The sequence below is a fragment of the Oreochromis niloticus genome, linkage group LG7 (genome assembly GCF_001858045.2).
Source record: "Oreochromis niloticus isolate F11D_XX linkage group LG7, O_niloticus_UMD_NMBU, whole genome shotgun sequence".
NCBI classification, from domain to species: Eukaryota; Metazoa; Chordata; class Actinopteri; order Cichliformes; family Cichlidae; genus Oreochromis; species Oreochromis niloticus.
In genome coordinates this window covers 57627209-57653313 of record NC_031972.2, presented here as the reverse complement: position 1 = coordinate 57653313, position 26105 = coordinate 57627209, and the positions used below count along the sequence as shown (strand labels likewise).

The window sequence follows — 26105 nt, the reverse complement described above, 5'->3', positions numbered from 1 at the left end:
GGCCTCTCCCTTAGAGATAGGGTTGAGAAGTTTGGCCATCCGGGAGGGGCTCAGAGTAGAGCCGCTGCTCTCCACATCGAAAGGAGCCGGTTGAGGTGGTTCGGGCGTCTGACAAGGATGCCCCTGGGCAAGGTGTTCCGGGCATGTCCCACCGGGAGGAAGCTGGAAGAAGATGGATGGATAGATAGATGGTTCAGGTTAGAGATGTCGTTCAGCTATCACTAAGATAGCTGAACCACCGTGTGTGTGTGTGTGTGTGGTTCTTTAGAGAAATGTGCCCACTGAGTGCTGCTATTTAAGTAGTATGAAACTAGTTGTGAGCAAAACAGTATAGTTCAATTTAGCAATGACAACTTGTTAAATGCGTTTGTGTTGCCTTACATCCTGCCATATGTGCCAAGGTGCTTCTGTAAGGGCCGATGAAAAATAATCCCTGTTAGGCAAATTGATTGCTTGTTTAAAAATCACATTAAGGCTTGTAGTTGACAGCTTGGGTCATAAAATGAATGATTTGTAACAAAGTTCAGTTTTGGGGGGTTTTTGGTTGGGTTTCCACATCATTCTTTTTTCAGTTATAAATCGTGACTTTGTCACAAAAACGACATGGGTGGAATAAGTAATAAAACAGCAGTGATTCTCAGCTAAAACATATCAGAGTGAACAAAACTGCGAGTTAGCGGGTGGGTAATGTATCACAGATCCACACAAAGTCTAATCAGAATCTCAGCTGGAGGTGTAGCCACACTCCCGCCCTGTGAAACGACTTTGTCCTCTTGCTCATCATAAGCGAGGTTAGGAGAGCAAAAAGGAAGTCATTTTTGGCGCCTATGTGGCAATGCTGTGGATGTAATTAGCTTTGTTCTGATAACATACACTCAACACATCCCCCCCCGACAGGTGTGAAACACTGCGGTTCCTAATCAGATACCTGCACTGTAATCAGGAGACAATCTTAATGACCTGTCTTAAATGCCAAATGCTCACTCTGCCCTGTTTCCCATCTCATCTCCCCAAAAGTCAATGAAACAAATTAAATTCTTTTCCGGTAATGACTACCTTTTTCCTTGGAATCATGCAAAGCTCTGCATTTTTCAATTAAACTCTCCATTGTTTATAATAGGACAAGATCTAATAAAGATCTTGATAAAGTGTGTTTGTAGGGGGTTGGAATAGTTTCCATTTGTGAAGTTTTGGTCTGTTTGACATGTAGACAACGCTCTATAGGCAACCTGTCTGTTCTCTGAAACTCAAGACTGGTTCAAGGAATTATTGATGGACTTCGTGAATAATTCATGGGCATTGATAAAATCTCGTATTTCATTTGGATGGCCTGTGGCCAGTGACTGTCAAAGGTAAAGTTAGTTTTCGACAGGCTTTTGTACTTGTCCTCAGGTTTCTATTCAGTCGTTTTTTTGGACTGGAAGACCCTATAGCCTGTGTCACAAGAGAAAAAATTTCTAATACTTTTTTTTTCTTAAAAAATTGAGTGATGCAGTACCTCAGCACTGTTTCCTCACAGCAAGAGGCCCTAGGTTTGAATCTGCTTGCCAGCTGAGGCCTCACTATGTAGAATTTGCGTGTTCTCCATGTGCCTGCACAGTGTTCTCTCTGGGCACTTTCCGTGGTCCAAAGTTATGCATGTTAGGTAAACTGGTGATTCGGGGTTAGGGTTTTTCTGCCTGTAGTCCTGTCGGAATATTATGTATAATGAGTTTAGTACTACTTGTACATGTTTTTATAGTATAGTATAGTATAGTATACTACTACATACACTCTACACTGTATTAGGCACATCTTGCTAATGCAGGGTTTGACCCTAACAAAGTGTTGGAAATATTCCTCAAAGATTTTTGTCCATGTTGACATGAGAGTATCACATAGTTGATGCAGATTAGTCAGATATACATTTATGATGAAATTGGCTTGAGATCTGGTAACTGTGGAGTCCATTTGAGTACAGTGAATTCATTGTTATGTTCAAGATACCAGTTTGAGGCACGGGCAGTGCACTCGTGCTGATCCCAAGAATGAATGGTCAGGGTTGCATTAGGAAGGGCATCTGGCATAAAATCTTTGCCAAATTAAACATGCGGATCATCAAGAATGAGATTTCCATACTGGTTAGCAACGAGCACCTCCGGTGCAGTTGGCCAGCAGGGTGCCGGTGGAAATTGTCCTGCTGTTGGCTGAAGACAAAGGAAGAGGAGATGGGAAAGGCAGGAGTGTGCAGTTGAGAGTAGGGACTTTAAATGTCAGGACTATAGCACAGGACTAGGGCTGGCTGATATGATATAGAGAACGAAGATGGATATAATGCGTTTTCAGGAGACCAGGTAGAAGGGAAGCAAGGCCAGAAGCATTTGAGGTGGATTCAAACTGTTCCACCATGGTGTGGATAGGAAGCAAAATGGAGTAAGAGTAATCTTGAAGGAAGAGTATGCGGATTTGTGGAGGTGAAGAGAGTTTCTGACCAGGGTGGACAGGATTAGAAATAGTGTATCAGCTCAGGCTGAGAAGTTTGGAGACAAGGTTAGAGAAGCAAGGTTGATGGTTTGGACATGTGCAGAGGAGGGATGGTGAAATTGGAAAAAGGATGCTGAATATCAAGCTGTCAGGTAGGAGGAAAAGAGGAAGACCTCAACTGCGGACGTTTGAGGCTGAAACTTGGGGGAGAAAAATGTGTTTTTAAGACCTTTAAAAATTAAAGTGGAAAAAGTACCATTAGGAAGACATGCAAACATCATGTTTGATTTATTAAGTTACAATTTCAGTTGTTTCACAGAACAATTTTTCTTTTGTTTGAATGCTATATTTGCAGCTCCTCTTTAATAAAGCACCTAAACAGTTTTTCACTTGTTGATACTTATTGTGCTGTGTGGAAAAACAAATCTCATGTGTCCTTTATGGTTCTAATTGCATATCAGGTTCACCACAGAGGTTACAGCTCTCTGTGTTGTTACAAGTATTAAATTATACGGCTGTCTAAATGAGAACCCCTTAAATGTCGAAGGCATATCAGGCTTTTTGACATCTATTGTTAAAGCTGTAAGACATGCGTGTGCTGCAGTTCTAACGAGGGCCAATGGGCTTGTGTTTCTCTTTTGATTGCGTATTTATTTTTAGCAATACTTTAGCTGCCCTGTTATTTAAACATCCAGCACAGTTCAAGAACATTAACTGCCGTTTTCGCTGATTTTATTTAGCAATCAGAGCCTTTGTGGGTTTATTTTTAATGTTCTTTTCTTTTCTTATGACCCTTCTTTTCATTCACTTTCACTTTTCTCTTGCCAGGCATGGAACACGGTGTGCAGGAGAAGTTGCAGCTGCAGCAAACAATGGCGTCTGTGGCGTGGGTGTGGCCTATAATGCTAAAATTGGAGGTGAGTGAAGCACATGATTGATATTTTTAATTTGACAGAAGGTTTAATCAGTATTATACTCATTTAAATGAGTTTATGATAATTTCACTTAGAACTAATACAGAACAAAATACACATTCACCATTAATAACTTGGAAGTTAATGTCTTTTTTCTAAGATCTCTGGGACTTTGGGGTTTGTGTCAGAACGACAATTTTGCAGCTGCTCAGTCTTCACATTTTATTAATGATCTAGTGATAGATTTTAAAGCTAATATCCATAATGTTTTTTTCTGGACCACTGACTCTCATTTACTGACTGACTGACTCTGTATTGTTCAGATGTACAAGTGAGAGTGTGCTGCAGAGATAGGCAGTATTATGCAGCGAATAGTTCTTTATCCAAAGCCTGTGAGATGAATTGCTTTTGATCATTTGCTGCAGTTTTCTTGCCTGGAAATAAGTAGATCATGACTTAATTAAAACTCCTATTCTCCAGTAAAACAAATAAAATTGTCACTGTAATGATTTCATCCCTGCATTTAAACCGGTTGGGTTCATGTTCAATGTTTATGAAAGGCTCAATCTGATTTTCTTAATTCGTGTCAATGCTTTCATTGTGCTTCCCTCCACCTTTATTTGGCTCTCCACATAAAACTTAATATTTTTTTAATTAATTTATTTATTTTAATCAAGTTGGATTTTCAAAGTTAGTTAAACTGTTGATACATATTCATGTTTATATGAAAGTTAGTCAAAATTAGACCCTTTGGGGAGAATCTTTTCCAGTCAGTAATTAAGCTGTCAGCCTGTGCAGATATGCGTACAGAAAGATGCTGTATGTAGAGCAGTTCATTCAAATTAAATCTGTGAAAACAAATCAAGTCTGGAAGGATTATTTTTCCTCCTGAATATTTTTGTGTTTGATAAATTATTCCAAGAAGGCCTTTAGTAACTTTTGTCATCAAACAATCTGTCAATGCCATGATGGCAGCCAACAAGACTCAGCGGAGCCGGTGGAGCCCTGAGCAGCCTGTTCACAGATGTTACTCATAACGCTCCTTCTTTGTCTTCATTACCATTCATCTCCCGACAGAGCCGCGCATTGGCCCCGCTCTCATAAATTATTCCTCTGTGAATCTGTTCACGTCACGGCATCAGTGGATTGCTTATAAACAGCTGTGATTCGCTCCCGAACACTCAAGTTGTGTGTGTTTTTGTGTGGGTGGGTGTGCGTGTGTGAGCAAAACAGTTGTATTTGCACTAAAGCTAAAATATGTGTGTCCTTACAGAGTAATAATTAGCGATTAGTACTTAAAACCTGTAATTGACCCTACTTGGCTCACTCTGTGTTTCCTCTCTATCTACTGTACCTGGTTTCCTTGTGCCTGCACACACACCCATAGCTGCTACCTGTGACTCAGTGAAGCTGCAGGGAATTCACGCAAGCGTCTTACTCAGGAACCATCAAGCCGCAGGAAGTTGATGAGAATTGTTACGACAGTAATTACCTTTACTGCTGCAGTGCAGCCCTCGCGTAACGATCACAGAGCAAACAATGTGCTTTATGTTGCATGTTTAGCACAGTTACGTTTGCTTCGGGCTGCTTAGTATTCAAAGACGTGTTGCACTGAATGCCTGCGCCAACTCTGTAATTACAGCCTTGGTCACATCCCCACTGGTATATGTTTGTTCCTGCAGGGTTAGGCAGGTTCACTAGAACGGATTATTGAAGTCTTAATGCGGGGACGTTGTCAGTCTTAGTGTATGCTCTGAGGTCCGGGGGTCCTCTAACAGTAATGGACCTTATTTGAGGGTGGGTTATTTCACGCCTCTCTACAGCTATTAATGTTCAGAGGAATGATCTGAGGCTGCTCACATCAAAGACTCAGACAGGTTTGCGTTCAGGTATGATGAAAGGTGACATGCGGTGCTACCCTGTGGACACAGCAGACTGCTGAAGGCTCAGTAAACTCTCAGCTCATTTTTACCTGTGCGTGTGTGGCTTTCTCTCATCTGCAGAAACTTGGATTTGTCTCCTTGTCCTCTCTATAGGTTTTGGTGGGGTCAGGAAGGTTGGTTTAACAACCCCCTGGGATTTTGTTTACATGATGCTTAAATAGTGTAGTATCTGCCAGAGCAGCATCCGTGGGCGAGCTTTGTGTGCTTACTCATTAAAACCGAGACTCTGTGAAGTCTTGTTTTTCTTGTGAAGAGCTTGGTTTCTCCGGTTTTCAGTTTTGTTGTGTTTTTCTTTTTCCAGCTGGAAAAAAAAAGAAAGAAAATTTACGTTCTAACCGATTCGTTTGACTTTTTTCTTCTTTTTCTTTTTATCAACTTACGCCTATTTTGTCTCTAAGGTATCTCACTGCTCCCTCTACCGTCTGTCACACTGTCACTATTTCTTCATAACTTTCTCTTCGGTAACCTTATCTAAACCCTTCATTGTGTTTTTGTTTTAATAGGAGTTCGTATGTTGGATGGGGAGGTGACAGATGTAGTGGAGGCTCAGTCTCTTAGCCTGAACCCTCAGCACATCCACATTTACAGTGCCAGCTGGGGCCCGGAAGATGACGGCAAGTCTCTGGATGGCCCTGCCAAGCTGGCTAAGGAGGCTTTCCTCCAGGGAATCACCAAGGTCAGTCAGAGCACCAACATGGTCTTTTAATTTACTAATGTCTTGCATTTCTTATTTATAGTATCCCTATCAAAGTCACATCACCTCTTTAATGTAATAAATCAACATTCTGGGAGACTCATATTTACTTGGTTTATGAAAATTTGTCAGATGAGAAGCCATCAAGCTTAGCTCAGCTTAGCTTACAAGCTGTGATCAAAAGACTTCACAATTACACCCAAAATAAAAAAACAGTAATCATCGTTCATTTTAATTTAGATGTAGATTGCTTCCTGTGCAGAAGCAGTTTTAACCCCTTATAGCCGTGCATCTGAATGTCCTCTACCGTGTTTTCTGTGGCTCTGTTTAATTTGAATTTTATTTTGGGAATGAGGACAAAGTCACAGGGAGTCAGTAAAGTAATGTAGGTGGTGTGCAAAGACTTTGTTGCTGAGGTAAAAAAAAAAAAGACTCCCTTTCAGTGCACTTTGTGTCAGTGCGTGATGGCCCCCAGTATACTTCAGTTTGTTTCGCTGAATGTTCTACCTCAGATGTTACAGTGAAACTTGGCATTGACAGTCTGACCCTGCGGGACACATTCACAGTGCATAACCCTGTGAATGTCAGAAAAGCGATGACCACGCTCCTGGTTCAGCTTCTTACCTGATGCACCGCCTTCAGGCTTGGACACTGCAGACTCTTTCACTAAAACCAGCTTTTTGATCTGTGGGTAATAGCCGGAGACTCAGCTCTTATCGCAGCCGATGGTGAATCTCAACATGAAAGCCGGGTCAGATTGACACAGAAGGTGGTATTTTTTTATTTGCCAAAGTTTGAGACCCAAGGTGAAATTGGTCAGAAAAAGACTTCCTAGGAGTTACTTAAAAATGCCAGCTGTGTCCGAAGCAGTCCAGAGGTGCACAAGAAGACGATCTTAACTGAGAGATGGGCTCAATTTAAATACAATAAGAGTAAGAGAGAATGTTTTTGGCTCAAAAGATTCAGTGTAAACATTCAGAGTGGCTGATTTTTACAGTGAGACTGGTTTTATTGCCATCACTGTTTGTGTGCCATTGCTTTCCACAGTGAAAAATTACTGAGAAACCTCCAGATGCAAAAGTGTTGGGGATAGGTTTGGGCTCGTGTTAGGCCAACAGAAACACAAAACAACAGGGACACAGACTTTAACACAAAGACCAGCTGCATTCTCTGATAGTTGTCTGGTAGCTGGTCACAAAAATGTTAATCAGTGAGTTTCAGAGGAGCAGTAGGTGGATTTTGTTGCTTTTATATAGCGCTAGACAGCTCGTTTAAGCTCTTGCCTTCTTTGCAAGGAAGCAAAAAAGTGTGGGGGGGTTGTTTTGTGTTTTTTAAGTCAATCCAATCCGATATATTTTTGATTTTATAGCACCCATTCAAAATAGAAGTTAAAGGACTCTTCTTTTTCGCTTAACCCCATTTAGGTTTAGATCACTTTTTCCCTTAATAAATTAAATCAGCATTTAAAAATTGCAATTGGGATACCTTGGTTTAAAAATTAGTTTCATGTTGTGAAACATGTAACTGTCAAAAATATTTTTAAAAAACTAAAAAATCAAGAAGTGCACAAAGGCTTTTTCACAGCAGTGGTCCTTTCAGGTGTAAATCACCAAAAAGTAATGATGCCAAACCTCATGATACCCAAGCAGCTGGTGATGGTAGGGAGAAAAAAGCCTCTCTTTTACAGGAAGAACACTTTAATAGAACAAATCAGAAAAGTTCTGGACAATTTTCCACCTGTACAGTCAGAGCATATTACTTTTTAATTGATGATGGCTTCCCAAGACTGAGGAGGACAAACTCAAGGTTAGTTTGCAAAATTGCCCTCTGCCTAGTCATTCAAGCTTGAATAGAATAAAACATTAAACAGTATGGACTATTATCTAAGTCTAATACCACCATTTTTCATGTGTCACTATGTGGCATCAAAAGACATTATGAGAATAGGCTAATGATAAATGTGAGATAGGAGAAAATAGAAAGAGAGGAGCAGTCACTGATGCGGAACAACAGTTACATTCAAACTCTGCACTAATTGGCATATAAATTAATGAAAATTTTCAGTCAAACCGAACGACTCATTTATAGAATCCCAAAATGCAAAGTGCTCCAGATATCATGGTGTGTTAGTGAGGAAAAAGTGCCTCACAGCAACAAAGCAGGAGCTGACTGGTTCAGTGTGTGCTCTCCTGGCAGCGAGGTAACCCTTGGCACTGGACTTTTATCGTCTGGCTTCTGTAACCTGCAACCAGGACAGCGTCAGACCATAAATTAAGAGTAGTATATACAGCTTCTCTAGCCTCTACTGTTAGGACACAGTTTGATTTGGACTGCATCGCCCAGCAGATGTAGTCTTATCCTGGATTCCTTTGAGAGATCATTTGCGAGATGGGGATGTGGGAATCCATTAAGAAAATTAAATGGATAATCATTTTAAAAACGCACTGAACAAGCTTAGTTAAAATTTATATTCGCATCCAATTGAGGTTCCTTTGTACGATTATGAGCTTAACATTTCTGTGATTAGCCATGCCAGAGACGGGCAGTGTTACAACAACAGTGATAAGGAATAAAATATTCCAGCATCTTATCTTTACTAGCAAGATACCAAGAAAATCAGTTAATTTAGTTTTATACTTGATGTAAAAACACAACAATGATACAGCACTGGTCTGCTCAGTCAGTATGATTAACGATGAAAGAGGGACAAAACAGAGGAGCGGAACAGGCAGTACGACACGTGGTGCTCTTAAAAGAAAAAGTGAATAAAATAAATGATGGCACATAACAACGAGAGCCCAGAGTAAGTCCATTAGCAAGGTACAGAAGAGGAGTTGGTAAAAGAAAAAAATCTGACTGAAAACTGGTAGATTTTCTGTGTGTGCGTGTGCGTGTGTGTGTGTGTGTGCGCGCACGCAGTGGCATACATCTGTTTTTTTTCTCACCTAACTAATTTCTAACTGATTCATTTTCTAATGACAGAATGTAATAAATATTCAGTGGAAATATGAGCTGTGGGTAAATTCAAGTGAAAATTAACGTTTTTAATTACTGGCTTTTTTTTCTTCTTTTAAAAAGTGTGTAATAGATTTACAATCAAAAACAAAGAGAATACATTTTAGCAGCATATAAAAAAATACATTTTTCCGAGTGTACTTTTTACAACCTAAAAAATAAAATCAGCAATGACAGCAGTAGGTAAGAGTTGGTAATCCCAATTAAAATACAAGCCTGTAAGACCTTAGGAAAGGGACACTGAGTGTTGTTGTCAACCCAGAGGCTATTACAGATATGTGGGGTCCTGACAGTCCCGCTGCCTCTGTCTCTGGATCCAGCTTGGCCTCAGGCAGCAGTCATCAAGAATGGGTCAGCGGGCCTCGGGCTAAATATCACCAACATATTGAGAGAAAGAAGGTCAGCTTTGCAGGAAGTGGGCAGACACAAAAAAGAATAAAAAAAGAAAAAGCAGTAAATCAGTTCTAAAATGCAATAGTAAGCAGAGCAGCGATGCCAAAATTCTGCAAAGTGCACAAATTCTCTACAATTTGTATGCACCAGTTTTATACCAACTAGAGGCGGTCGATCGATTTCTGGGGCTTTCCAGCAAATAAAGAGTTACTCTGATCTAATCAGCTGGAGACAAATGTAGCGTTTGTGTGTCTGGTCACAAATGGAGCAATCAAATCTTCGCTTGTATTCCTGAGCTGACAAAGAACACCCTTTGTTACTTTGCTAAAAGGGGTTGGTGAAATTTTAATCCGAGCCAAGGATTTCTTGGCTCTTGTTGTCATTCCAGACCCAGCTGGACCGAATGTACGTATGTCTCAGATAGTGTGTGTAATTTAGGAGCACAGTCTCTCTGCCAGATATCATGTTGTCATTTATCAGCCCTGAAATTATATTCAGCTTGAATAAATTTGGTAATTACATTTCCTCTGTTTGTTATCTGATGTTCTGCTGCAATAAGTCGTTTGACATGATGATGTATTAATAAGAGTTGTGCCTACAGCGCCTCAGTGTTTCTAAAAGAAAGCGCATTAACGACAGGCCGTTTAAGTATGGAGACAAACGTCTTTCTCAAAGGCGATTTTTCATACTTGAACCAGCTCCTGATAGCTTCTCCCTCTTAACCTTGTCTGTTCCTGGACTCCAGCCACATGAAGGTGTATGTTTCTGCACCACAGGGACGCAGCGGACTGGGCTCCATCTTCGTCTGGGCTTCGGGTAATGGTGGCCGGGAGCAAGACAGCTGCAACTGTGACGGCTACACGAACAGCATTTACACCCTGTCCATCAGCAGCACCACGCAGTCCGGCAACGTGCCGTGGTACAGCGAGCCTTGCTCCTCCACCCTCGCTACCACCTTCAGCTCTGGAAACCCGGGGGAGAAGCAGATAGTGGGTGTACACACACACACACACACGCTCACATGCACTTTAAAGATCTCAGATTTTGTGTAGGATTGTTTTTAATACTTTGAATCTTTGGCACGTTGTAAATGTCAAGTTTGAAAATACTACACGTCCCGTGCTTACCAAAAGTTCATGCCGACGCATCCAAATTGAACCCGTTTTGAGTGTTTATACACATTAATCTTGTGTCTCTCAAATAGAAAAAAATAGGCTTCAAAATGTCAAAGTCTGAGTGATGTGAAACATACAATGAGCAAACCTGACAAACGCTGAGAGATGCCATGATTCCTTCAAGCTGCTTGTCACCCGAAGAAAGACTTGCTTCAGGGACACAGAATAACATAAAACAACCATAAATCTGCCATTCCCTCCAAATTACACCAGAGGCGTGCTGCAGGCAAGTAAACACAACTCATGAAATGGGTGGAAGTGAAGTCATTTTAAAAATACATTAGCACTTGCGTTGTATTGTTGCTTTAGCACGCAGAGGCTGCCATTTGGTGCAGTACCCAGTAAGTTTATGCAATTTCCGTTTGTCCCAAACTAGTATTTATTTTCACTCTGTTAGATTTCTGTTTCTCACAATCATGCACTACCAAGTGGCTCATTTTGTGAGCGCATTTGGTCACCTCCATCGCCAGAGATTACACATTTTTTTTCCCAACTGGAGCGAGAGAAAAGCAAAACATAAATTCCCGTTTTTCTAACCAAAATGGCAGCGATGGCACTCCGCTGTAATTAACTTCATCTGTTGTGCACACCTAGATGGAATAAAACATGGCTGTTTGCCAAAGATAAACACATTACCACCGAGTGGCACAAAACACAAAGTTCACTAATTGGCCTTCAAGGCACAGTGTGTTGTTGCTACAGAGAAAAAGTAAATACGCTATATTTTCACAAAAATGAGACTTTCAAATAATTAAATGGCACAATTAAAGCACTGATTGTTATTTTACTAAAGGTTAATAATGTTTTCTTATTTTGAAATTTTATGAATAATATGTGCACAGGTTAAACTGTTATCAAAGTAGAGCTACAACTAGTATGTATTTATTGTAAATGTAGGTTTGGTTTTTTTCAGTTCACTCAATGAATTTTTGCATATTCTTCCTCATATATTCCTGATATTTGTTGTCGTCTGTCTTACCTGTGAGATGATGCTCTGTCATGTCAGGTGGATTCTGCAGTGGTTGCTATGACTAGATAGACCTGAAATGGCGATCTGTCGTGTACTTGTAGCAGACCACTCAGATGGTGGTTTAATTTGGTTTGCTTTCTTCTGTTCTTGCCTCTTTTGTTGTGTTCTTTTAGTCCTGATCCCTTTGGCAACTTTTGTGCCAGTTTTAGTCACACTCCACCAGGCTGTGCAAACAGAAGCTGCTTCTTCACAGTTGTCAGTGTTGATGTGGCGTGCCTTCATGTCACACTTTCATATGTCCTTGAACCTCGAGTCCGGGTGCCCCGTGGGGCCGGCACCTTGGGGGGATTCTGCCATCGTTTGTTTCACATGGCCAAACCGGCACATGTGGCATTGCATAAGCAGCTTTTGCATGCTGGAAGTCTCAGTTTTGTGGGACTCTAGTTTGAGATATTTTGTCCTTCTATGTGATTCCAAGGCTTAGACAACTTAGATGAAAGCTGTTCTTGCTTCGTGATGGGACTATGTCCTCCAAGTAGTCACTGCAGTACAACAGGTGCTCTGTGGGCACAGATTTTTGTTGCTAGGGTTAGCTTCTTGTTTTCCCACACTCGTTAGCAGAACCTTGATCATCCTTGTGATCTGTTAATCGAGAGAGGGTTTACTGGTGATGGTAAAACATGAGTTTTATCCACATCCTGACCCATGACTGTGGTGTTTTTGATGCTTAAAGAAAGACCAAATTTATTTCAGGCATGTGAAAACCTATTAAGAACCTCAGAACCGACAGCCTGAGTAACTATTCCAGAATCATGAGCAAACATCAGCTCACAGATCTGCTGCTCTGGCTTGCTCTGACTTTTGTCTTGGCTGGTAAAATTGCCAAGTTGAACAGTTTGCCATCAGATCTGGTGTGCAGGAAAACAACATCTTGTGAGTGTCAGAAGGAATTTTGTAGCAGCGTGAAGAAGATCCCAAACAGCGCAAATGCTCAGATACTTTCAGGAGCATTTCCACTTGTAAGGCAGCTGATGCCCTTTCCAACTCGTTCAGTGTTGGTTCTGCATCTCACTTTTCCAGTTAGCTGAGGAACAGTGTTTAGTGCAATTTCTGTGACTTTGTTCTCTATGCCATATATTTCAACATAGCATTCCACCCATCTCTCCATCTGTTTATCTCCACCAGTGATAAACTCACCAGCTTTGGATTTGAGAGGAGCTGTTTCAGAATCTGTTGGACCCGTTGCTTTCTTCATTCCTTCAAGCATACCTCTGATGTTTCAAGTATCTGTACCTTGTGTGCATTTCATAGCAAAGCTGCACCTGGTATTTATTAGCACAGGATCTAGTTGTGCTGTATGTCTGCCAGCTCTCAGATCTTCTAGGCTTTGCTTCTGCTTGAACGAGGCAGGCCTTATAGCTTTTATCAGTGGCTTCATTTCTGGCCAGAAAGCTTCTGTACAGTAAGCACTCTTCCTCCTCCTTTTCCCAAACACTATGACGGTTCTATCATATGTGATGCTGCTTATGGAGCCCCACAGTTCAGCTGCGTTTTCAAAATAGTCAACATTTTGTGGAAGATTTTTTTTTTTTTTTTAGAGTATCCAGATTTTTTCCCATTTTTATTTGATCTTATAAAAAGCAGGTGTTGAAGTGTGCAAGGGTTTTATATTCTTGAATAATGAGGTTTCCCTGGTTGTACTCTCAGCTTGCAGCACATAATATTCCTAAAACGAAATCTCAAAATATAGTAACCCTATTAGTCCTTCATATACTTTATGGTTTGGGTGGGAGTTGTCCAGTTTGGGAGATATTAGCCGTAGCGGTGTCTGCCTACGCTTGAATATAATTTAATTTAACGGATTTTGGTTTGTGGCACATATTTGTGAATGAATGAATTGCAGAACCATAACCCAGCTATTGTGGGCAGTGTGATTCACAGAGAATTTTCTTTTTCCTGTATACAACTGCTTTTGGTTGGCATTACAGCTTAGCAGAGTGCCAGCAACATTAGCGTTTGCATCCTGTCATGAGCCTGAGCCTGTTGTCACAGACACAGTTTTCTCTTAAATGAATCACCTCACAAAATGGTTGGTGGGTTTTTCTTTTGTAACGGGATCATATTTTGTGGGGGGAGGGGGACCAAGTTTTTCAGGTGTATTGTTGGCTGCTTTAAGCGCCATAAGCTGATTGCCATTTAGTCCTATTATATTCAAGAGATGGCAGACGTCCCTATAGATGTTATCTCTAAAACTGAGCAACTCACACCAGAATAGTCTCGATAGATAAATCTGATCTGGGACCTTTTTCTACTTCTAACCTGCTATATGAAAAACTTGATTTGTCTAGTTAGTAAAAAAAATCTAAAAATGTTGAGTTTCAGAGTCATAAAACCAAGAAAATGCCTAAAAAGAAGCTGCAGATAGTCTGAGCTGTTATTTACAAAAGATTTCACTCAATATTTTAAAAAAAAGATGAATCAGTTAACTTCCAGCATTTAATCTGTTAAATATTATTGTTTCAGTGTTATTCTGTCCAGGTCCTAACTCTAACAGCTGGCCTGTGCAGACACCTGCCCTCCCTTTGTTTACCCCTCTGACACATCTTTCCACAGATAATGGTCATTAACGCCACAGTCTGTCAGGCCAAAAGTTGCAAACCAAGAATCTGTCTCTAACCTTCATAGACCACCTTGCCTTTGGCTTCTTTGTCATTTCTGACGTGTCCTCGTCGTGACCCAGACAGCCCTCATTAGCTTTCTGGCACTTGCAGAGAACTAGAGGAGAGATGTACGTGGAGTGCTAACATACTCTGTCTCACCACAGCTTGACCTGGCTGGGCTGATTTGGCTGACCTTCATTACCCCAGGCGTGACCCCTTGGCAGGGATCCACAGACCTGAGACTGAACCACCTACTAATTCTCTCCTTCTCCTCTTTTCCATCGCACATAGCTGTGGGGAGAGCTCCTATTGTCCGCGGCCCTCGTCTGTCTAGTTCTCAGTTTCTCTGCCCGTGAGCTTCACTCATGCTGAAGTGGGAAACTCAATGTGTCAAATCAACTATGTCTGTCCTCCTGTACTTATTTACACTTTCTCTCTATCCGCTTGCCTCTAAGGTCACCACCGACCTGAGGCAAAAATGCACAGACTCTCACACGGGGACATCCGCGTCAGCCCCGCTCGCTGCTGGGATCATCGCTCTGGCTCTGGAGGCCAAGTGAGTGCCCCTGTATCATCTGTTTCTACATTAGGGAATCAGAAATGTAAAGCTTTTTTTTAACTTTATGCTACTGTTAACTTAGTTTATTATGATCCACTGCGTGCTACATGTGGGAGTATGTGCGTGGACTCACGTCTGTAAATACGCAGACGTCTCTGGGAAGGCGGCGTTGGCCTAAATCCCAGCCAAGAAATTCTTTCCACTCCAGATTAAGCTTTTGATAATCGGTTAATTAGTGAGACAAATCAGCAGCTGCAGCCCACACAGACATCTGAATACCTGTAGGGCCCATGGTGAAGATTTTAAACCGGTGAATGTCTCTCATTATCGCTCACTCAGGACTCCAGGTGTCAGAATCCAAGTTTCTGTCAGCAGCTCTAATGTGTTCCCCATTATCTTGAGTCATATCTTGCATGTGTTAAGTCAGTCTTATCAGTAAGCAGTCCTCTGCTGTGCATAATTCTCCTCCTTTCCACATTAGTGATTTGCTGACAGCTGTCAAATCAATCCAGTAGTACCACACAGCCAAGTTTCAGTTCTGGTATGCTCAGCGTCTCTGGTTTAACACCGCACAAGAGTCAGTATTTATCAGTGAATAGGCCCCCCCACTCCTCCTGAAGCCCCTCCTGACAGGCAGCAGTAATAACAGGGTAGCTAGTTTATCAGTCTGGGACCGCACTGGAATTCATAGAGATGGAATCATTTAATAGGCAGAGTGTTTTGGCTTTCTGGTGTTTTATTATTTTATTATTTTCTCCTTCGCTCTTGGCTGAGGTGACATTGAGTGGATCGGAGGATCTTGTCCATTAATAACACATGAGAGGATGTGAGATGTGAATGCTGATGTGGAGGTTGGCGGAGGTGATGCACCACAGTGCAATTCTGTGTTTCTATTTCTGTCAACTGTGGTGTTGCTCTCGGTAAAGCTCTGTGATTCACGGTTTGATTATCTTAACCCGCAGAGCAGTTTTTCTTAGTGGTGACTTAAAGGATTCTCTGTTGGATACTTACAGCTAGACCCCTTAATAAATCTATATGAAAAAAAAATTACTGAGCTTCAACTGTGTTGGAGGTGACCCTGTCCCCAACTCACAGAACTTATTAGAAACTATCATTACAGATAGGCGTAGACTGTCCTCCACGGTTTTGTTTTACTGTGTTCCCTGACCTTTCAACACAGTAGGTTATGATGTACCTTTAATGCTGGTATTTTACGCCCATGTTAAAACCTTTATGTGAGTCCATAGCTTTGTTTTAGTTGAGTGGCACATCCCTCAGGGTTCCCTCCACCTCTCGGTGTAGTATTTCAACACTGTACAGTTGTTCTCACTGTATATGCTCAGATGGATCACATTTCAGGTGTTTCCACAGTCTTCTGACCTTTTCCATGTCCCATAGCTGCTCACATTTCCCTGACTGTATTGTTGTACAGTTGAGGTCATCAAAACCTGACATTTCTCATAATGTGCATAATAGGAAGGTATTAGCCTCACCTATTACATGAGAGAATGTAAATGTGATTATATTTCTTTCTTCCCTGTCTGCACAGTTTGAACTTAACCTGGAGGGATATGCAGCACCTGGTGGTGAGAACATCCCAGCCTGGGCGTCTCAGCGCCAGTGACTGGAAGACCAACGGAGTGGGGCGCAGAGGTAAAAACTCAATACAGTTATTCGACAAATCAAGAGCAGGTGGTAACATGTGGACTTATGTCTATGCCTCAATCCTGAGTACAAATGCAAAGTTCACTAAAGCTCTCTTTTGAAAATGCCTTGCTTGAGAGCGTTTTGGATGGCTTTGGTTGCTATGATACGGAATATGTGTAGAACTAATGTGTTACAAGTACCTACCTGACTGCTGCTTAACTGGTAAACTCTTGGTGAACTAAATGTACCTCCAAGCATTATTTTTATAGTAATGTCGCAGCAGTCCAGGGAAACAGGTCTGTTACACACATGTATACTTGGAGCGGCAGAAATATTAGTTTCTCTTACATTGTTGTTCAGCATATGAACAATTAAGCTGTGATGGTTGATCAGTGTAATATGTCTCTTTCCCTCCAGATGGCGGTATAACCCAGCCGAGGGATTAGCATTTATTAGCAATTATTTACATTTTTCTCGAGTAAATTTAGATGTTCATTTCTGTTTAGAAAGCTACCCTAAGGTTCAGGTCATTACAACTCTTAGCACTTGGTATTTCTTTGCTATTTCTGTGCTATTTCCATGCCAGACTGGATTGATGCCCAGTATCCCAATAACATGCAATTTTTCTGATTCAAGTTGTGTTTGCACCAAGTAACTGTGAGATTGTGTTAGAATTATCATATTTTTTATCAGTTTGCTATTCCACTGCAGTTCAGACTACTGAATTTAACAAAAACTTCGTATTTGAAATGAAAATGCGATTATTAAACACTTTTTCTGTCATGCATAATGTTGTGAGCAAAATATTAATTATCGGGTTAAAGAAATGAAAATGCAGAAAACAAAGATGTGAATGGCTATGGTGGCCCTCATGGAGGCATTGAATACCATAGGTTATACTGATGAAGTGTGAGCTACCATATACACGTGGACAAAAACTGATAACATGAACTAACATATTTTTAAACGCATTATATCCCTAATTGTTTATAATGCATACATTTTAGTTTGTTATGCAAAGAACTTGAACAAATAGAAATCTCTTCTCTGCTCAAAGAAAGGTTTGTGCTTGCTTGTTACAGTTCGGCTATAACCATTACTTAACACGACCTGGCTCAAAGGTTTGTGGCCTAGTTGGTGCCGAGTTTAAGGCAGGCCAATCCGATAGGCTGAGACACTGGGTGGGTATATCAGGGTCTGCTTTGGAGTGGTTCGAATCTTATTTGTGTGAACGATCCTTCTCTGTGGCTACCTCTAAGTACGGATCCTCTTCTACTTCTCTTACCTATGGTGTGCCACAAGGTTCTGTTTTAGGACCTTTATTGTTTTTGTTGTATTTACTCCCTCTTCAGCCAACCTTCTGAGCACTTTTATGGACATTTCTTATCACTGCTATGCAGATGATATTCAGTTATACATCTCCTTTAAGCCACAAGATGTTTCCAAGCTACAGACTTTGCATAAGTTGCTTAGACTCCATTAGAGGTTGGATGGCTGATAATTTTTTCTTCAACTTAATGAGGAGAAAACCGAAGTCCTTGTTTGTGCTCCCGATAAATTTGTCCCCATGGTTTTGGAAAATTTAGGTCCTCTTGCTACATTTGCCTGACTTTGGACGCTCATGTTAAATCTCTGGTCCGCTCCTGTTTTTATCATTTAAGAAACAAAGCTGAGTCCTATTGTGTCACGCTCTGAACTAGAAATACATCCATTTGTTTCATCTCGTTTGAACTATTCTAATTCTTTGTTCACTTGTTTATGTAATGCCTCTTTGGAACGTCTGCAGGATGTTCAGAATGCTGCTGCAAGGCTTCTGACCAAGTCTTCTCTCATGTTACACCCCTGCTGATCCAGCCGCACTGGCTCCCTATTAAATTCAGAGTTCACTTTAAGATTATGACTTTGACATTCAGGGCTCTGCATGGACAAGCACCAACATACATCAGAGATTTCTTACATCCATACATCCCCAGCAGGTCCCTGAGGTCATGTGATCAGGGCTTGCTGGTTGTCCATAAAAACAAAAGGATAAAAAACAAAAGGTGACTGAGCTTTTGTAACTGTCTCCCTTTGAGTTTGAGATCTGTGGACTGAGTGGTCTCTTTAAAAAAAAAAAAAAAAAACAGTTAAAAACTCATTTTTTAAAACTTGCTTTTGGTTGATTTTTGTTTTTATGTTTTTAGCTTCTGTGAAGCACTTGGTGATTTTATCTTAAAAAGTGCTATATAAATAAAATTTTACTTTACTTACTTTTACTTTACTTAGATGAATACATTCAGAATTTCTAGTTCATTTTATGTGTTCTGCTTTAAGAATAAACAGAAATTTTTGTCTTTAGGTTTCATGCACTCAGCGTCTAGTTCATAGATGCTCATTCAGTCCTTTTTAAAAAGTAAAACTTGTTTCTATTCGATAAAGCAGCAATGTTGGCATTCTGTTGGAAACAGTCACACTGGCCAACAGCCAGAAACAGACTGTGCAGAACGGATGATCTGATATCGTCGTGTTGGTGTTGTTCCCAGATCATCATGAAAATGTTGTTCCAGGTTCAACATTGCAAGGGACCAATCACACTGTTGTGACGTTATTCTTTTGTGCGCCAAGCCATTCGTGCATTTATGAAATTCCAATGTTGCAAGGACAATATCAATTCTGCTTACCGTTTATTAAAGGGTTAGGGTTAGGATTAGGGTCAGGGTCCGTTGATCGGCGGACAGAGGCGGTTTCTCGCAGCTTAACTACATTTTTTTGTTTTACGGCGGTTTTTCCTGAAGTCGCAAAAGTATGACGTCACAACATTCTCATTAGTCACTTGCAATGTTGATCCTGGAACAACATTTAGTATGATGATCTGGGAACAACACCAACACGACGATATCAGATCGTGCTTGAAGAACAACCTGCATTATCTTTTCTGCTAAAGTGTACTTCCTACCAAACTGACAGGCATGAACATGCTATGTTTTGCAGCTTATCTTGTTGAAACAGCCGTGAAACATTTACCCAGAAAGTTTTCTGTTGGCATTAGTTTGCAGGCTAGATACTGTAGCTGATAAACATACATACAGATGTTAATTTAGATGATGATGTGGTCCCAGCTACACACTGTTTGTCTGCGGCCTGTAGGCTACAGAATTAGTTTAACTTTGTCTTCCATTCCCTGCCAAGGTTCAGTCTGCCAGCTGCTGTCATTCAGCCACAGAAAGCCATCTGAGACATACAGAAACTTTTCTGACATTGCCCCAAAGACCCTTTCCCTCCTTTTAATGATAAAAGAAAGAAAATATGATAGGCTGGATAAACCTGTTTATATTATTACTGACTGTCGGTGACAGTTGGACTGTTAAATCCCAGCTGTTTTTAATCACATTTATGTTCTCAGGATGAAAGCACAGATGAAGTATTGCTGTAGAGAGGATTGTTTGATTGTCATTTCTGTCACTCTGCGCTGCTGTCTCATAACCACCACCCACAAAACTGCCATCCGCTCCCTATCCCTCCATATTTTTTTTTCCTCCACAGTGAGTCATTCGTACGGTTATGGGCTCCTGGATGCAGGTGCTCTGGTGGCGTTGGCACAGAATTGGACATCAGTGGGACCACAGCGCCAGTGTGTTAACACGATGCTTTCAGAACCAAGGTTAGAAGGATGACTTGAAGCGTGTGTGTGTGTGGGTTTGTCCGTAAAAAGAGTTTCAGCATCGTTACAAAGACTTCCTGTTCTATCATATCTCTGATCCTGATGGATGTTGCTGCATTCTCCTCCAAGCCGGGGAGGTCGCTTAAGTTTAAAGCACAGTGTTGTTCGGTGTCCATTTCTGCCTCCACACAACATTAACCACTCGGCCCGCCACTTGTCAAACCTGCAGAGACATCGGGAACAAACTGGTGTTCAGCAAGAGCGTGGATGCCTGCTGGGGACGACCAGAGCATGTCAGCTCCCTGGAACACGTTCAGGCTCGCCTCACTCTCTCCTACAACCAGAGAGGAAAATTGGCCATTCATCTCATCAGCCCGCTGGGCACACGCTCCACCCTGCTGTTCCCCAGGTACACAGTAAAAAAACAGGACAACAGCAGCCAGGTCCTAATATAAATCTCTCTTTTTCTGTGCCACACACAGACAAATAATGTGTGTGTCCCTCGGTTTTACTTCTGCACACATACTCCCACAGGCATATTCTCTGAGACAAATACTCAGAGTATGCCTGCTTTCAGATGCAGGGAAAAAACACCAATATATGTCCTCTCTTTTTATTTATTCAGGCCCAATGACTTCTCCTCAGAGGGTTTCAATGATTGGGCCTTTATGACCACACACTCATGGGACGAAGACCCTCAAGGAGAGTGGACCCTGGAGATAGAAAATGTAGCACCTAATGGACGTGACTATGGTAACCTAACTCATCTTCATTAATTGCCCGGACTGGTCGCATCACATCAAACCTTCTTCCGTTCCAGCATTATCTTATGTCTTTCCATGCTTCTCTTAGTAGCCTCTCTTCAGTTCTTCCTCGTCTGCCCCTCTGCTTTTCTAACAGTCTATAACAGTTTTGGTTCCAGCAGAGAGGCACTTAGAAACTGCTCCAGATTAAAAGTTAAGAGTCTCTGGGCAGAGAACGATTCTTCTGCAAGAAAATCTTTGGCAACTATTTGATTATCAAAACTTCAGTGTCTTGAGAATGTTTTTCTTTCCAACAACTGTGCTGCACTTTAGCTCTAAAAGCAAATGGCAGCACACTGTCAGAAAGAGTTGCCATGTTTTCCAGTAGATTTGTTTTCTCTGAGCAGCAGAGGGAAATGAGAGAGAAACACCTCTCTTTTTCTGCTGCTGTTGATCCTCCTCCACTGTTGTTTGGGCCACTCACATCACTCGTTTCCTGTCTTTCCACCCCCATATCCTCTTCTCAGCCAGTTCACTCTGTTCCCTCTTTGAGAAGTGCTAAATTGATATTCTCTTCCACCACTTACACCCCCACTCTCTCTGCCTCTGTCCTCCTCAGGTGTGTTGAGTCAATTCACCCTCATCCTGTGGGGTACTGGGCCCAGCATAGTCAACCCCTCGTCCCCTGACTTCCCTCGGCCGTCCAACAACAGCTGCAAGACATTCGATGCCCAGCAGATCTGTATCGGTGAGATCGATCGGCCTTCCGCTGTCACGCATGAGCCACTTAGGTTGAATAGGTTCATTTGTATTGGCGCCGGCATACAGTCGTTGTTACCAAACAGGCTTTAGGTCAGACTGTGTTGGAGTATTTCAGTTTGTGAAAAGTGAATGTTGTGAATACAAATCGGCAATTTACAAGTCTCTTGCGCATCTGTCTATGTGCGCACAATGAATACGCACGTTGCCATATGTCATATCAAAGAGTGGAACGTATTGCCAGCAGCAGGGGAGATTTAAACTGCGCCGGTGCCTCAGGTGCATGTTTGTCAGCAAGGATGACTTCCTCAGTGAAAAGCAGATGAAGTCAAAAATTATTTTATGCTTCGAGTCAGGCGCTTTCCTCTTAATCATTTTAGACATTTCAAAACTTTCAGTAAAATCAACATTACAGTTATTACTGCTTCTTTCATTTCACATCCTCAGTTGCCTGCTAATTTCCCTCAAATTAAGTCTAAGGTTCTGACTGGAGAAACTGACAAAGGACAAAAGGAGGAAATACTGAAATAATTGTTAACACTTGTTTTTTTTGACTGTTTGTGGCCTTTCTTTTATAAATTAGCTGTCTTAGGGTTGAATATATTTCAGATTTATTTATGGTTTTTATAGACTAAAGACCCTTTATAGCCTCTTTATCTCATTAACAAGAAAGAAATGTAGTTCCAATTAATTACATGCAGTGACATAGATATAGACTGTAATTAATCCCACACTGGGGAAATTCACTTGTGCGCAGGGGACAGCGTGAAAAAGATGTATTAGAAAAATAAAAATAGGAAAAATGGTGTACAAAAAAATGCCAAAATACTATACTGTGTACAAAAGGTTACTATATACAGTAAAAATACAGAGTGCAGTGGGAGTGATAAAATATACATACATATACATATATATATATATATATAATATATATAAATATATATATATATATATAAATTTTAATTTTTTTTAAACAGTAATTGGACGGTATGTGGTTCAAAGTTCAGAAATCATTTGTAGGTCTTATTTTCATTGTTGTGTTCATGACATAAACGCCCTCTTGACTCATTAATCTGCCCCTCTCCATCCAGAGTGCAGCCCTGGCTTCTCCCTCTTCCTGCAGGGTTGTGTGAAATTGTGTCCGCCGGGCTTCACGTCGGGGCAGCAGCTCCTCAACCTCTCTCTGGAGAACTGGGTGGATTTATCCTCCGTCCAGGCCTGCCTGCCCTGCAATCCTGCCTGTCTCACTTGCTCTGGCACCGGGCCTGCAGATTGCCTGTCCTGCCCTCCTCACAGCCATCTGGTCTTCACCTCCTGTTTGCACCAGAACCAAGTCCAGCGAAAATCCCCTCTAACTGGAGGACTCCAGGGTGACGGAGCGCAGCCAGAAGGGGCGAGTCCAGCAGTAGCAGACCACGACAGCAAAGTAGCTGAGGAATCCCCAGGGCTCATTGTAGCTCCGTCCACTCAATTCCCTGCCGTCGTGGCCCTTCTCAGCTGTGCCTTCATCCTGGCTGCCTTCGTCGGGGTCTTCTTCTTGCTGCAGTTACGCTCAGGTGGCGCTTCTGCCTGGAGGACCAAATTGCCCTCTGGATTTTCAGAGACAAAGGGGGTGCGGGTGGGCTTTGGTTTTGGCTTCCGGCAGGGACGGGAGAGAAAGGCAAGGATATGCTACAAGGGAATCCCCACTGTGTGGGCAGATGAGGACATGATTGCCTACGAGTCTGAATCAGACAGCGAGGAAGTGGATGGTCACAGCGAGAGAACAGCCTTTATTAAGACGCAGAGCTCAATCTAGCTGAAGCTGCATCTGCTGTTGTGGTGTCTGACACGAAGACAGGTCTGACTGCACGGAGCTGATTCGTGAAGCAGAGTCGCACAGGTTCAGAAAAACACAAAGCGCAGGCCTTACTGTCCCATCGGCACCCCATCCAAACGCAGAGCCAATCATTTTTTTCATGTATTTATTTACTACATGCTTCATGTGTATTTTCATGTATTTTATCTTTTATTTGAATGATGTCAGTTGTATTGATAAGCTTTGTCACCATTTAAATGTGTTATGCAACTAATTTACTTTGGAAATATTTTTCAGAGTGCTTTCCCGAAAATGAGTACTGCCACACCCTTAAAGCTTGGACACCTAACAGGAGAGAGTTGGAGACAGAATGGTCTAATATTAAGCAGCAGAGACCAAGATATCCTGAGTTTTGAAGAGGCACGACCATGACGTTGTGCAACTCCACCTAGAATAAATAAACGTACCTTATTTAAATTTGGCAACAATGCAGTGCATTCAGTACGACTGCTATTTTTGATCAGCCACTAGAATTCTCCTTCTGACCGCCTGTGCGTCTGTGGCGGTTGCTTTATCTCCTCCACTTATAAAAAAAAAAGATGGCGCTTTAATTAGAATTGTGATTTTGCAGAAGAGTACAAACTCAAAATTATCCTGTGGCCATATGTTGCAGGCGTCCAAAAGCAAACAAGGAAGCTTAGAATATTTTGGCTTTTATGGGAATATTTTCTCTCTAATGCCTCAGGATATTATAGCATTACAGTCCGACCCTGGGTGACAAAATCACAGTCCACACCACCAGGAAAGTTGAGAAAAAGGCATCCATGCTCGTGGTTGTGTTCGTGGCTTGATGCAGCGCCTTCGGGCACTTCCACTGAAAAGTGCATTCTGGTGTTTTGGGTTGTAGTTTGTAACCCAGCTCTCATCACCAGGGATGATCCTTTATGTCACATCCTGGTCAGTTTGAGAGGGAAGTTGTTTACTCGAGGCATTTGAGGTCGTGATGACTCTGCCAAGACACGTGTGATGAAAAGGGCAGCTCCAGGGAGTGATTTTTCTTTTTTAAAATAGGGGGAGTGCTGGAAGTACTCGAGAAGGTCAAGCTGACCTTGAAGGGGAGCTCAAATTCAAGCTGGGTATGGTTTTTTGCTTTTATAGACAAAGTTGCAAACTTTTTGATTGCATTTGTAGGTCAAGGCCCCAAATCGATGAATACTAGTGTCCAACTGAATATCTGTGAATTTCAAACTATATATCTGCACTTGGTAATGCATGGTTCCTGAGGGGGAGAAAAAAACAGCGCCCCCTAGCATAAAAACTAATCAGAACTTGGAGTAATCTTGATGTGATCACAGTAGTTAATTTATTCAGGCTTAGCAAAGCACCTCCAGAACTAAAGGCCTTATTCAGAGGCTGAGAAGCACATGTGCCAAGCACTGTGTAAAAATGTGTGGAGCGGCCCTTTACTCCATTACTTCATCTAAGGCATATCTAATTTGTCTCAAATACAGACATCTGGCCTCTACTTCAGGTGGACTTCTAATATATTGCTGTTGTTATCTTTCATCAGAGACCTGACAGATTGCAGGCCAGGGGTTATAAAGTTGACTCGCTGTTCATTAATACTAAGAAAAACTTTAAATTGAGGATTTCTGCAGCGCGCTGGGACAGCATAATAAAACATCCCCGCAGGTTGTTTGATAAGCAGGAAACTGTGGAGGATGCTATGTTTTCAATCAAGGCTCAGTGGGAATTTCCACTGCAGCGCAGACACCAGAGATGGTACATCAGTCACACAGAAATGTGCCGAATTACAGTGAAGCAGCACTGTTTTTTAATGACATTAACCACTCAGCCCAAAAGCTGCTTGGCTGACCTTGTGAAGCATTGTGCCACTTGGTTACTGCGGGTGAGAAACAAGATAATTCTCTCTTCATTTTCCCCACAGAGTGTGCTTTATATTGATTTTGGGGCTTCTCTTCCAGAACATCTTCATCAAAGTGAAGCTTTCTCCCTTTCTGCTGTGAACACCAAACATAAAAGGACAAATTCATGCTTTATATTCTCTCTATAACGACGTAGACTTGCAGCTACGTGGCCAAATCAAAGCCTTTGGATCCAAAAGACCAGAATGGCTAGTGATTTAAAAAAAATCATGAGATAATGATTCAATTTTCTATGTTTGTTTTTATTTTTAATCCTTTTTTTTTTATTATTTAACTGATGACGGATGTTATGTGTTGAGATTAATTTCATGCTGGATTAATTAAAAAAAAAAAAAAAAAAAAAAAAGGGACTTTGGCTGTTGTAAAGCAGGTCTGTGTTTTTACTCCCAGGGTTGAAAACTTTTATAGTTTTTTTTAATGCATCTTAAATTCAGCCCCTGACACACACACACCCCAGAGAGAGCAGATGGTTCCTCGCTTCTTCATGGTCATATATCAGTGTTGCCGCTGCGTTTCCTTCACTCCTGGCGTTGAGCTTTAACAGAGTGCCAGCCTTCTTTGTTCCTGCCTGCCATCCAGTTGCAGCAGTGAGCAAAGCTGCCAAGAATGCCTTCAAGAAACTGTTCCCTCAAGCTTCAGCATAGCGGGCCCCTTAAAGTTTAAATTAATATAAATGGAGGTTTGTATGCATGGGGGAAAACACCGGCGGGCGGCGGCAGCAGCTTTGTTCATTAGCAGCTGCCCCCTCCTCTCTACAGAGGTGCAGGTAACTGGGTTCATGGGTGA

At 41.6% G+C, this 26105-nt stretch overlaps 1 protein-coding gene and 1 long non-coding RNA gene across 6 annotated transcripts in view; one reads left to right on the top strand and one right to left on the bottom strand.

Annotated features, from left to right (window-relative positions):
• Nucleotides 1-25077, top strand: part of furinb (furin (paired basic amino acid cleaving enzyme) b) — a 90801-nt gene extending 65724 nt beyond the window's left edge. For all 5 annotated transcript variants that reach the window (XM_005470972.4, XM_005470970.4, XM_005470973.4 and 2 more), the window contains exons 7-16: nt 3292-3380; nt 5824-5996; nt 10199-10411; nt 14683-14783; nt 16336-16439; nt 19956-20073; nt 20303-20482; nt 20699-20826; nt 21436-21564; nt 22667-25077. In XM_005470972.4, the coding sequence (XP_005471029.1) occupies nt 3292-3380; nt 5824-5996; nt 10199-10411; nt 14683-14783; nt 16336-16439; nt 19956-20073; nt 20303-20482; nt 20699-20826; nt 21436-21564; nt 22667-23373 (1942 nt within the window). In that variant the 3' untranslated portion in view covers nt 23374-25077. The remainder of the gene's footprint in view (nt 1-3291; nt 3381-5823; nt 5997-10198; nt 10412-14682; nt 14784-16335; nt 16440-19955; nt 20074-20302; nt 20483-20698; nt 20827-21435; nt 21565-22666) is intronic.
• Nucleotides 7739-10288, bottom strand: LOC102079847 (uncharacterized). Its single transcript, XR_269414.4, has 3 exons — nt 10112-10288; nt 9255-9396; nt 7739-8256 (listed from the first exon to the last, which is right to left on the bottom strand). It is a non-coding gene; the product is annotated as an uncharacterized LOC102079847 (long non-coding RNA).
• Nucleotides 25078-26105: the final 1028 nt, after the last annotated feature.